Source organism: Mesitornis unicolor, unplaced genomic scaffold, assembly GCF_000695765.1.
Source record: "Mesitornis unicolor isolate BGI_N332 unplaced genomic scaffold, ASM69576v1 scaffold5632, whole genome shotgun sequence".
NCBI lineage: Eukaryota > Metazoa > Chordata > Aves > Mesitornithiformes > Mesitornithidae > Mesitornis > Mesitornis unicolor.
In genome coordinates this window covers 43057-53552 of record NW_010168385.1, presented here as the reverse complement: position 1 = coordinate 53552, position 10496 = coordinate 43057, and the positions used below count along the sequence as shown (strand labels likewise).

The following is a 10496-nucleotide window of genomic DNA, read 5'->3' as shown; positions in this document are numbered from 1 at the left end:
CTGAGGTGTTAGCACCAGAGATGAACTGTTTGTCTAGGAATTTCCGAAATGTTCCATATTTTAAAATATGTTCCAAGCTTGTGAGGAAAGTCAGACTTTTTTTTTCCCCTGCAAAGTAAGAAACTCATTAATTTCACTTGGAGAGGATAAAATGGCATTTTGTCTGGCTCAGTTCTGAAGCACTTCTGAGCCTCCATGAACTACCTGGGTCTTTGGAGATGAGAGACATGGAGGAGAGAACTGAAGTCCAGGGAAAGTTGCTAAAGATTTGCAAGGTCCTGGAGTATTGCAGCTCCAGAGCAGTCAGTCCAAACCAGGAACTCATCATAGGCTGTTGAAGTGCTAGAAACTTTGGATCTGTAGCATCTGAAGCTCAGCACTTTCAGGTTCTGAGAACCCCATCTCTCCATTAGGTACAGTGGGAAGGATCCAGGTGTGGAACACCACTCATCATTTTCTCAGAAATTAGACTGTTTCATTTCTTCATAGTTCAAATAGAAACCTGTTCTCATGAAACATTTCACCTTCAGCAAACCACTGTCTCTTGGCAGAAAATAGAAACTTTGCTGGCAACCCTTCCTGGAGTCAGCAAGAGAATAGGGTGTTCTGCAGACTACACCTGAGTGCTAGTAACATTCTGATATTGCCTTGAAAACTCCTTGCCTTCTCCTCTAGCAGCCTCCTGCATGCCTGATTTGTTGAGGGAAGAATATAATTCTTTTTAGCCTGCATTAATTGGTAAGGGACAATTGTGTAACAAGATGCTGCTGTCATGACTTGCAGGTGTATGGGGCTACCTGCTGTGCTTGAACTGGGTGTCCTTCTCTTTCCAGGTCTGGTGTGTCCTCTGGAGGTGTCAGTCAGTTCAGGGAGTATCCAGGTTGCTCGAGGCCAGACAGCAGTATTGCCCTGCACCTTCACCACTAACGCTGCTCTCACTAACCTTAATGTCATCTGGATGGTCATTCCTCTTTCCAACGCCAACCAGCCTCAACAGGTAGGTCCTTTCTAACTGAAGCACGCATTTTTGAGGGGCTTTCCTTTTCTCACCCTTTTCACACAGGTCTGGAAGTAGTCCCTTTACAATGCTGAGTCTCTGGTTGTCTCAGAACATTCTCTTCATTGCTGAACATGCACTCTGGATCTTACATGAATCTGATTTCTTCAGTGCTTTGTTAACTGATGCATATTGTGACCTTGGCTGCCTTGGCTGGATGTGCAATTGTGGCAGGTGTATGTGATACTTTATGGCTGGCCTGGATCTCTGGTGGCTTGTGTGTTCAGGAGAGCACAGAAGATGTAATCCAGGTTTTGGTGTGCCAGATATGGGATTCGGAGTATCTGGGAGCAGCTGCAGGCTTGAACCTGTTAAATCCATGTAAAATGAGCCAGAACACATGGCTTCTCATAGACTCATCTCCCCTTTTACTTCCTGTCTTACTTTTTCACTGTTCCTTAGGCAAGTCCATTCCTATGAACATCAGCAAATGAGAATCTATTGTGGTGGGCACAAGAATCATAACCTGAGATCTGCTGACTGGGTTTTGGCTCATATACCCTGACAGCAGAAGAATGCCATTAGTCTGAAATGTATCTGTCTTGGGTCACACTGCCCCAATCACATTCAATATTCAGTTGTGAGAACCTGCACTGAAGAGTACTTGCTTCTCAGGGACTTGGTCTGAGTACAGACTGCTATATAAACTGACTGGTAGAGGTTGTGCGGGTTCAAGGGTTGCATTGCCTATCATTAAGTTCATCCAAATGATCTTCAGTAAGCAGAATCTTACTGGCTGAGACTCAAAATGATACTGTCCACTGGGCAGATGCTTTCCAACAAAGTATTCACTGACCTGCATGGAATCTCTGTTTCTCTATATTGATTTTCTTCAGATGAGTAATGACTATTATATGAAGCAGGCTGGTATTACCAGTCCAACTATGCCAGAAGACTTGGGTATCTATCTGGTCTATTATCTCTATGAACATTTCTATTGACATAAACCAAGCTACAGAGTGTGTTCCTCTTCTAGAGAAAACACCTCTTCTAGGATGGGTCTGCCTAGGACAACTGTATATTGATGTCTGGTTATTTGGAGATCCTTTAGGAACTGGTTGTTTTGGCTGTGGAAGCCCATGTTTTTCTTTCTGTTCTTTCTCCTTGCTCAGCTCCTGCAAAATGTTGTTTGAACCTTCCTTTCTTTTCCAGGTTATTCTCTACCAAGGAGGTCAGATCTTTGGTGGCGCACCCCAGTTCTATGGGCGAGTGGGGTTTGCTGTGACAATGCCAACCACCAGTGCCTCCATCTTCATCAACAACACTCAGCTATCAGATACTGGCACATACCAGTGTTTGGTCAACAATCTTCCCGACCGAGGCGTCAGGAATATTGGAGTCATTGGACTTACTGTTTTGGGTGTGTTTATTGGGATTGTGGGGGAGAGGGGAGGAACAGGGACAAGGGGATCCTCTGTGCATGATAGTGTATCATAGCAGAGCAATATGGTAGTGTATGCATTGGAGCCCACGGACATCCTGTAGTGTGGGATGGGCTGCCTTGTGGGTATTGTGGGAGTTTGTAGGGCACATAGCTTTCAAATGCAGATAGCATATAATGGAGTTCTAAAATATGGTGGAGAGAAAGCTTTTGTGGCAGCATTGTGATGTGGAGTTGCAAAGAAGCATGAATGAAATATGAGGGCATCCTGGAGAGCTGAAGGGACCATGAAAGTTTTGTGCATAGCAACAGGAGAAGAGAATGACTTTAGATCTTTGCTTCCTTTTCATGAAAGCAATTAGTACTAGATGATCCTTAGGATGTTAAATACTACAGAGTGTGTGCCATTATACGGCTGTGAAAGCGAAACCCAACAACAGCAAATTCTGTCTGCAGCTCTGTTAGCTCTCACCACCCTTGCTGTCTCAAATACAGAAATGTTCACCTTCTTTGTCTCTAGGGAGGGATCTAATAGAACTGGGTCCTGCGAAAGTCAGCAGCAGTCTGTAACCTTGACGGTCTGATGGGTCAGGAATCTTTGTGAATTGTCTCCCCCCGAACCTTAACGGGTTTTTGTCTGCTGCCTCCCTCTTGTCCCCTTGTCAGCTCATGCCAGTGTCCTTGCTTTCTCCAGCATTGCTTGTCCAGAAAGAGCCTGTACTTCACCAATTGGTCATAGTTCCTGATCTGCTGTCACTTTCACCTCTTCTCTCGCAGTTCCTCCTTCTGCCCCACTTTGCAGAATCCAGGGGTCCCTGGACGTGGGCAGCGATATCACACTGACCTGCAGCTCGGAAGAAGGCATCCCCCGGCCAACATACCTCTGGGAGAAACTGGACAATGTTCCCAAGTTGCCCCCAACTGCCACACAAGGTGCTCATTCTGTTGTTTATCCTCTTATTTCCCAGGTGACAGCCTGGGCTTTCCTTTGTCTGAGCCACCAGAGATGGCATGGCTCATTGGGTGTCTGTCATCACTTGCATGGTCACTTTATTGGAAGGAAGATTCCTAGAGCCCATGGTGGACTAGGTACCCTCCAGTGGCCACTTAGATTTGTCATAGTTTTTTGGTACAGAAACATCTTCCCCACTGAAGAACAAGGGTCTGGTCAAATGGGAAAGAACATGGTTGCCAGATGTTGGCAACTGGAGATTTCAGCTGCCGACTCACCTGCATTTTAAACCAAATGAAAAGCTCATAGATTGGAAACTGGGAGAAGGGAGACAGAATCAAACCAGGAAAATACTGCCAGCTTCTCACACTGAGGTCACTGTTATCCATTAAGTTACTGCCAGAGCTGCCTTTCAGATGTGTAAAAGCAAGGCTCTGATCAGACTGGGTATTGCCCAGCCCCTAGTGGTGACCTGACCAAGTGGTAATAGCTGTACTTTTGCCCTTTATTTTGCTGTATTTTAAGAATACACAAGCTTTTTAGTTTTACATAGTTCAGGAATGAAGAAAATTGGCAGAGCAGGGGATGGGGGGCCCAGGGATGGGAGAGCAGGTGTTCTGCAGGGCAGGATTGAAAGGAGCAGGTAGATCTGGGTATAGGCAATTGCACATCTCTTCTTTTTCCCTTTTTCTCACACAATGCTGAGAGTCCTAAGCTTTCATTTGCAGAAATTAATCTATAAGAAGAAAAAGAAACATCTAGTGTAAGCTCTTTAAGACCTAATCTTGTCTTTGTGTGTGTATGTGTGTGCGTGTGCACAATGCTTCCATCTCAAGGTTATTTCCTAATTTATTTCTCTCTTAAGAGTCTCACACCAAAATTCTCTATTTACTGGCTTTGCCTTTTCACAGTTTTCCTCAAGGAGGGGGGGGGGATTTAAATCCTTCTTTTCTCTCTGACTAGACCAAGTCCAGGGCACTGTCACTCTCCGAAATATCAGCACTGTGTCCTCAGGTCTTTACCAGTGTGTGGCTTCAAATGCCATTGGAACCAGCAGTTGCCTTCTGGACCTGCAAGTCATTGCACGTAAGTATTTTGCCAAGGGAGGCTTGGCCACCTGCTTCTGTCTTGTGACAGTAAAGTGTGTAACCATGTTTGCTGTGAGCCACCATGTGCTTCTCTATCAGAAGATCTTTGTGCCGTGGAACGGGGACATTGCCTTTCCCCTCTCCCAAGCCATGATAGCTTCAAATGCTTTTTGGATGGCCACAGCCCAGTCCTGATTTCTTCTTTATTTTCTGTTCAATCATGCCCACAGCCCATCCCCGAAGCATTGGCCTGATTGCAGGAGCAGTGGCCACAGGCGCTGTTGTACTTCTTGTTTGCATTGTGTTGGTGGCCGTGGCTTTGTTTTACTGGAAAAATAAACACAAAGAAGAAGAAGAAGAGGAGATTCCCAATGAGATAAGGTAAGGATCAGGGAAAGATGGTGGCGAGGACCTCTGATCATTCAGCAGAAGCAGCAGCTGGCAGGAAGGCAGTTAGAAATCTCACTTTTGCTGGTCTTGGGTGTATTCCCCTGTGCCAAGGGAAGATGTCCATATATGTTGAGAAAATAGAGAGAGCAAATGAAGAATGGTAACAACAGAATTTGTTTTCAGTATTGCCTTTACTGAGAGCTTTGGCTTGATGTTGTTACCTCCATAAGACAGTGATGTGGTGGGAATCCGGACCCGTGATACCAGACACTGATAGCCGAAAAACTCTGGATATACCACCGTGATTTTCTCTGGTGTTATAGCCACAGTGTTTCCCTCTGGTAGCTTCCTGCAGCTCTCCTGAGGATCAGCCTCATTTCTTGTACAGTCATACTGACTGCCTGCGAAGTACCAGTGGCTGTGACAACCACAGGTTTTGCCCCTCTAGGCACATAAGCATGGGTCCTTTGCCTCAGCAGTAGACTTTAATGGGCACAGAGGTGGGTTCTGCAAAGAGGGATGACCAAATGGGCCAAGGAGCAGTACTGGTTCACATTGGTGCTGTCCTTCACCTTGAACTGTGTGTTGATCCCAGCAGGGTGTGGTGGGGAAAGGTGTTGGGCAAGTCGGGCAGCATCCACAACATGTCCTCACACCCTCTCCTTCCCAGGGAGGATGATCTGCCGCCCAAATGCTCCTCTGCTGCCAAGACATTCCACGCCGATGCATCTTCTTCAGAGAATGACACCCTAACCTCCTCAAACACCTATAACAGCCGCTACTGGAATGACCCCAAAGCCAACCATGCCACAGACTCCTTCACCCGCTTCAGCAACAGCAACGATGCCCACCAGCCCCCCTTCTCCCGCTCAGGGAGCACGAGCACCCGCCCTGTCTATGCCAATGGTGGCCACCCATCCCCAGCTCCCCCTAAGACGCTGGTGGTGACAGCCAGCACGGCACCGTCCCCTCAGGACGTGATCAGGAGCAACGGCTCGGGCAGCAGGAAGCCACGGCCACCACACACCCGCTCCTATGCTGTCAGCCAGGCCACGCTGGAGCGGATTGGGGCTGTCCCTGTCATGGTGCCTGCCCAGAGCCGGGCTGGCTCCCTTGTGTAGGGCCACACTGGTGGCTGAGAGCCAAGCAAGGGGCCTCTCATACCCAGTGGGGCGAAGAGACCCTACTCCTTCCTGAAAAGTGGTGAGGCAGCAGGGTGGACACACATACGCCTGTTCCCCCTGCCCTCACCTCCTGAGGCCACTGCTGGCTGGTGGCACAACCCCGGCCATGCCACATTCCTTCCAGCTGTCGGGTCTCCTTGAACTGGTGGACGCCGCAGATGTGCCAAGGCCAGGGGAGCAGGGAGGCTGGGACATGCTCCCCGGCTGCTGGGCCCTGGCCGGGATGTGTGCCCAACCCTGACCTCAGGGGGGTGACTTTTGCTTTTGTTTCCTGTTGGTTTTGTTGGGGGTCAATTCCGTCCATTTGGGTCTTTCAGTAAGGCTTGGGGAGATATATATATTATTTTTTTTCCCGTTGTTGTTACTGTTTTATTTCCAAGAGGATGATAGCCTGCATCAGGGCAGGGAGGGGTGCTGAGGCAGGTTATGCCTCAACATGGTGGCCCCAGCCTTTTCCCCACGGCCCTGGCCCTGCTGTGGGATGAGGGAGGGCGGTGGGCCGGAGCCAGGTGTTAGGAGACACGGGCTGGGCTGGAGGGGCGAGAAGGAAACGCAGCCATCAGCCTGGCCAAGGGGATGGCTGGATGAAGGTGTGGACCAGGGAGCGTTTGTCTTTATTTTTTGTGGTTCTTCTGCCACCTCACCCCAACACACACACAGACACACACAGACCCTCCTCAGACTGGGTGTTTTTCCTGCACTAGCTCAGAGTGCCACCAGAGCCCTGTTCGTGGCTGTGGAGAACACAGCCATCTGAGCGTCTTTCCCCAAGACGCTCCATGCAGGGCACAGGTGTGTCACTGCTGCTGTTGCTGCTGCTGCTGCTGCTGTAAGGCTCATGGCTTTTTTTTTTCTCTTGGGTGTTGCTGGGTTTATTTAGGAAGCATAGAGGAGCAGGGTGGTATAGCTGATCAGCAGGCAGGTCCAGAGGTGTCTGCTGCCCCTGGGCTGCTCTGGTTCAGGGCAAGTGGCTTCAATCCCCACAGCTTTGGTGTATGCATGGTGGGTTTTCCTCATCGGGCTACCCAGGGCTGGCCAGCATGGCAGGGCATGTGTTGTGCTTGGGGCCCTCACACAGAGGCATCACAGTTTTAATTTCTGCTCTGCCATGCGCACAGACTTCCCACATGCTGAGGTTAGCAGGATTCATTTCCAAAGCCCTTTCCTTAGAAGAGTGAAAGCAGGGGCTTAATGGAGGGGGTAACCCTGTGGAAGCCCATGTGCTATCTCTCTGCCTTCCCTACTTCCTTTAATGTCCTGAGGCCAGGTACTGATGGCATCTGCCGGTGGCTCTGCCACCTCCTCACAACCACGGAGGTGGTTGTGGCTGTCACCTATCCTTTTTCTATTGCAACTTAATAGCCTTAATCAAAGCCAAGAGTTGAAACCACTGAGGGAACCTGGTGCCATTTGGAGGGCTGGACTGAGGGCTGGGACTTGGCCTCCTAAAGAGCACTGGCTCAAAGGGGCCATGTCTGGATGGGTGTCTCAGCCCTCCTGCGTAACACCAACCCTTGCACATGTGAAGGCATTGGTCACCTCCAAAGGCATCAGAACCCTCCCAGGTCTGCTCTTGGAAAAGCAATGCGGGGAGTCACAGGTGACTTTCCGTAACTCTTACACTGGAAAAAGGGTCTGTTTAAGCCAACAGACTCTTCCTCATCCCCACTTCCCTTGTCCTGGCACCGCTTTACTTTCCCTAGCAGTGCACAAACCTTGAGCAGGGTCTTCTGCCAAAGTGGTACCTTTCAAATGCAAGCACAGACTCTGAGGAAGAGGGGGGAGAGGTGAGGGCTGGGTTCCTACATGGACACACTGGCTTTTGGGGTGGTTGGTTGCTCCCAGGCAACACGAGGTTTGAGACTTAGCTGAGATTTTGTGCCTTCTTTGCTTAAATTAAAAAAGAGAAGGAAAAAAAAAGGAGGGGAAAAAATCCAATCTCTCTTCCTTCCCTCTCCTACACAACTCCATCCAGGATGGGTATAAACCCCCTTGGTGGTGCAGGCAGGTGGTTGCTCTGTGTGCACGTACACGTTTCACTGGAGCAGTCCTCTTTCCTGCCTTTCTGCTCACTTTGCTGCTGGGTGGTAGGATTGATGGGGGAGTAGAAGAGTGGCTTTACAAACCTTAATGTAGGAGGGGAAAAAAAAACAACAAACCAATCAAAGAAAAGCCCAGACACATTCTCTCTGCTTTTGTAACAACCCCTGTGTGACATTTACAGGAACACTGCCCTCAGCAGGTCCCCTCTTCTACTGGGAAAGCTCTTCTGGTTCCTACACTCCATGAGACTGTTTGCTCCCCTTTCTTTGTTCTTTCTAATTGTCTAAAATTCAATAAAATTTTATTCATATAAAAAAGGACTTCTTACTGCCTGCTACTGCTTCCCCAACCCCAATTCTGTAACTACAATGAATCTGACTGTTAGTACTCATCCTTGATATGACTGGCAGTAAGCAGCAACTGTGCAACCAAGACCTGCACATTATTAGGCCAGCCAGTTTGGTAGTGAACCCTGGTGCTATAGCCTTGTTTTCCTCATTCATAATAGTTTGACATGTTGCCCTTGAAGGTACAGTTTCCCAGGCATGCAAGGTCTCTACTTGTCTAGACAAAGGTGAGTTTCATTTTTCTGTCATTTGACAGGGGAGAACTTTTGCTGCTTTGAGCCATGTGGGAAAATGCTTTTAAAATTGCCTAACTTTGCTCATGTATTGGTTTTCCAATCTGAAACATGGCATGTTCATCTCAGATTCAAAGTCTAAGGTGGTCACCAGGAAGGTCCTCAGTGACTTTCTTGGGTATCTGAATAAGTTTGATGGAGGAAACTGTCAGGAAGTTAACAGAAGTGCTGATCTCCATAGAAAGATCATTGGAAATTTCATTGTCTGAGCATTCACCCTTTCAGGGCATAAGGGGACTGGGAAGCACACACTTCTTAGTCTGTATGAACAGCTGCTAGCAGAAAGTTATTATTAGTTAGGTCACCCTGATGTTTTCCCAAAGATTTTGCATTTTTCTCTCTGTGTTTCATTTTCCCAGTTTCTTCTCTAAAATCCCCCAGATATTCTGAGAATGATTATTAAAACCAGAAACCTACAGTTCCAACAGCTGTGATAATTCAACCCTGCTGCACATACACTGTGTTCTCATTCCATTGTATTTTTCAACACCTATTTTAAAATACTCCTGTAAATACATTTTCAGCTATAGGTCTTATAGTAAATGAGATCACTGCATTGCCATTTTCAGAAAGTTGACATAGGAATCTTAATGTTTGCATTTTTTATCTTTTGATTGTGCAACCTTGATGTGACATTAATAGCATCTTTGCATTTTATTCCCATGGTAGCCCTGTTAGTATTCTGCTATACTATCCATTCCTTGCCACATGCTTGCCCCTTACATCATTCTTCAGCATATCTCTGTCTATTGATCTAAAGCACAATTTCCTCAGATATAAGATAGTTTACTAGGTTTGTGTAGCACCTAGTATGCTGGAGTTTTAATCTGTAAATTGTACCTAGTGAGACATTGCTGGATTACAATATCTAGCGAAAAAAAAATACCAGTTAGAGATTTCGATAATGCTCCAGAGTGACTATTTATCATTAAAAAGCAAAAAAAGATTCAAGCTATTATAGTTGCAAGTGGAAATCACTACTGCAATGCTTGAGTTTTCTGACAGCCTTCAATCCCAGCTGTGTAGTAGGGACTGTCGACCATAGTGGGTGCCACAGATGTTACTTTAAATGTCATACCTATTGGTTGTTTCACCTTCCACCAAAGAATATTAGAAGGAAACTTGTTCTAGCACAAGAATTAACTGTACATTTGAGCACCGAGACAGAGAAATAACCACAAGAGGATGCTTTACGCTTTAGCAGTGGACATCTTTTTAGAGGTTGGTGCAGATGTGAGCTCTAAAACATTTGGGAAATTTGGTCTGTAAACTGTCAGAAGTTATTTTAACTCACACAGCTTTTGGACTTGGATCTGCTGATTCATCTGAACTAAAAAAAAATAAAATTACCCAGACACATGCACTTCGGCAAACTCTTCCCAAAACACAGATGAGTTTCCAGCAGAAGCCAATCTACCAGATGGTGTCCTGTCCAAGTGCCTGTATTCCCCATGAGGACTTGGGATGCTCAGGAGATCTTCCTTATGTCATGATTTAGGTCCTCATGAAAAGTACCTCAAATCAGGGTAGCCCCAGATGATAACCAGAACTGAGGTAACTGGGTGATCAATTTGGTACTGGGCAGAAGAAATAAAACCAAATCTTTTTGGCACAAAACCCACCCCCCATGGAAAGATATTGGGGGAATTTTCATGATAAATTTCTGGTTTCATCAAGCACATTGGTAAGTTTTTGTGGGATACTGGATTTCTCTTGGAAGCAGCATTTTGCATCACAGCTTCATCTACTTTAGGCACCTAA

At 46.9% G+C, this 10496-nt stretch overlaps 1 protein-coding gene across 1 annotated transcript; it reads left to right on the top strand.

The window, feature by feature from the left end:
• Window positions 1-833: 833 nt before the first annotated feature.
• Window positions 834-6083, top strand: IGSF11 (immunoglobulin superfamily, member 11). Its single transcript, XM_010178987.1, has 6 exons — window positions 834-997; window positions 2210-2417; window positions 3216-3371; window positions 4354-4476; window positions 4709-4859; window positions 5539-6083. Exons 1-6 carry the CDS (start codon window positions 959-961, stop codon window positions 5987-5989), a joined length of 1128 nt encoding a protein of 375 aa, XP_010177289.1. The 5' UTR covers window positions 834-958; the 3' UTR covers window positions 5990-6083.
• Window positions 6084-10496: the final 4413 nt, after the last annotated feature.

What these genes read in the sequence shown, in the direction of transcription:
- IGSF11 (XM_010178987.1), top strand. Translation starts at nt 959, where the DNA reads ATGGTCATTCCTCTTTCCAACGCCAACCAGCCTCAACAG. An exon ending in ACGCCAACCAGCCTCAACAG is followed by an intron (nt 998 to 2,209) that starts GTAGGTCCTTTC and finishes TTTCTTTTCCAG; the next exon opens with GTTATTCTCTACCAAGGAGG. An exon ending in GGACCTGCAAGTCATTGCAC is followed by an intron (nt 4,477 to 4,708) that starts GTAAGTATTTTG and finishes TCATGCCCACAG; the next exon opens with CCCATCCCCGAAGCATTGGC.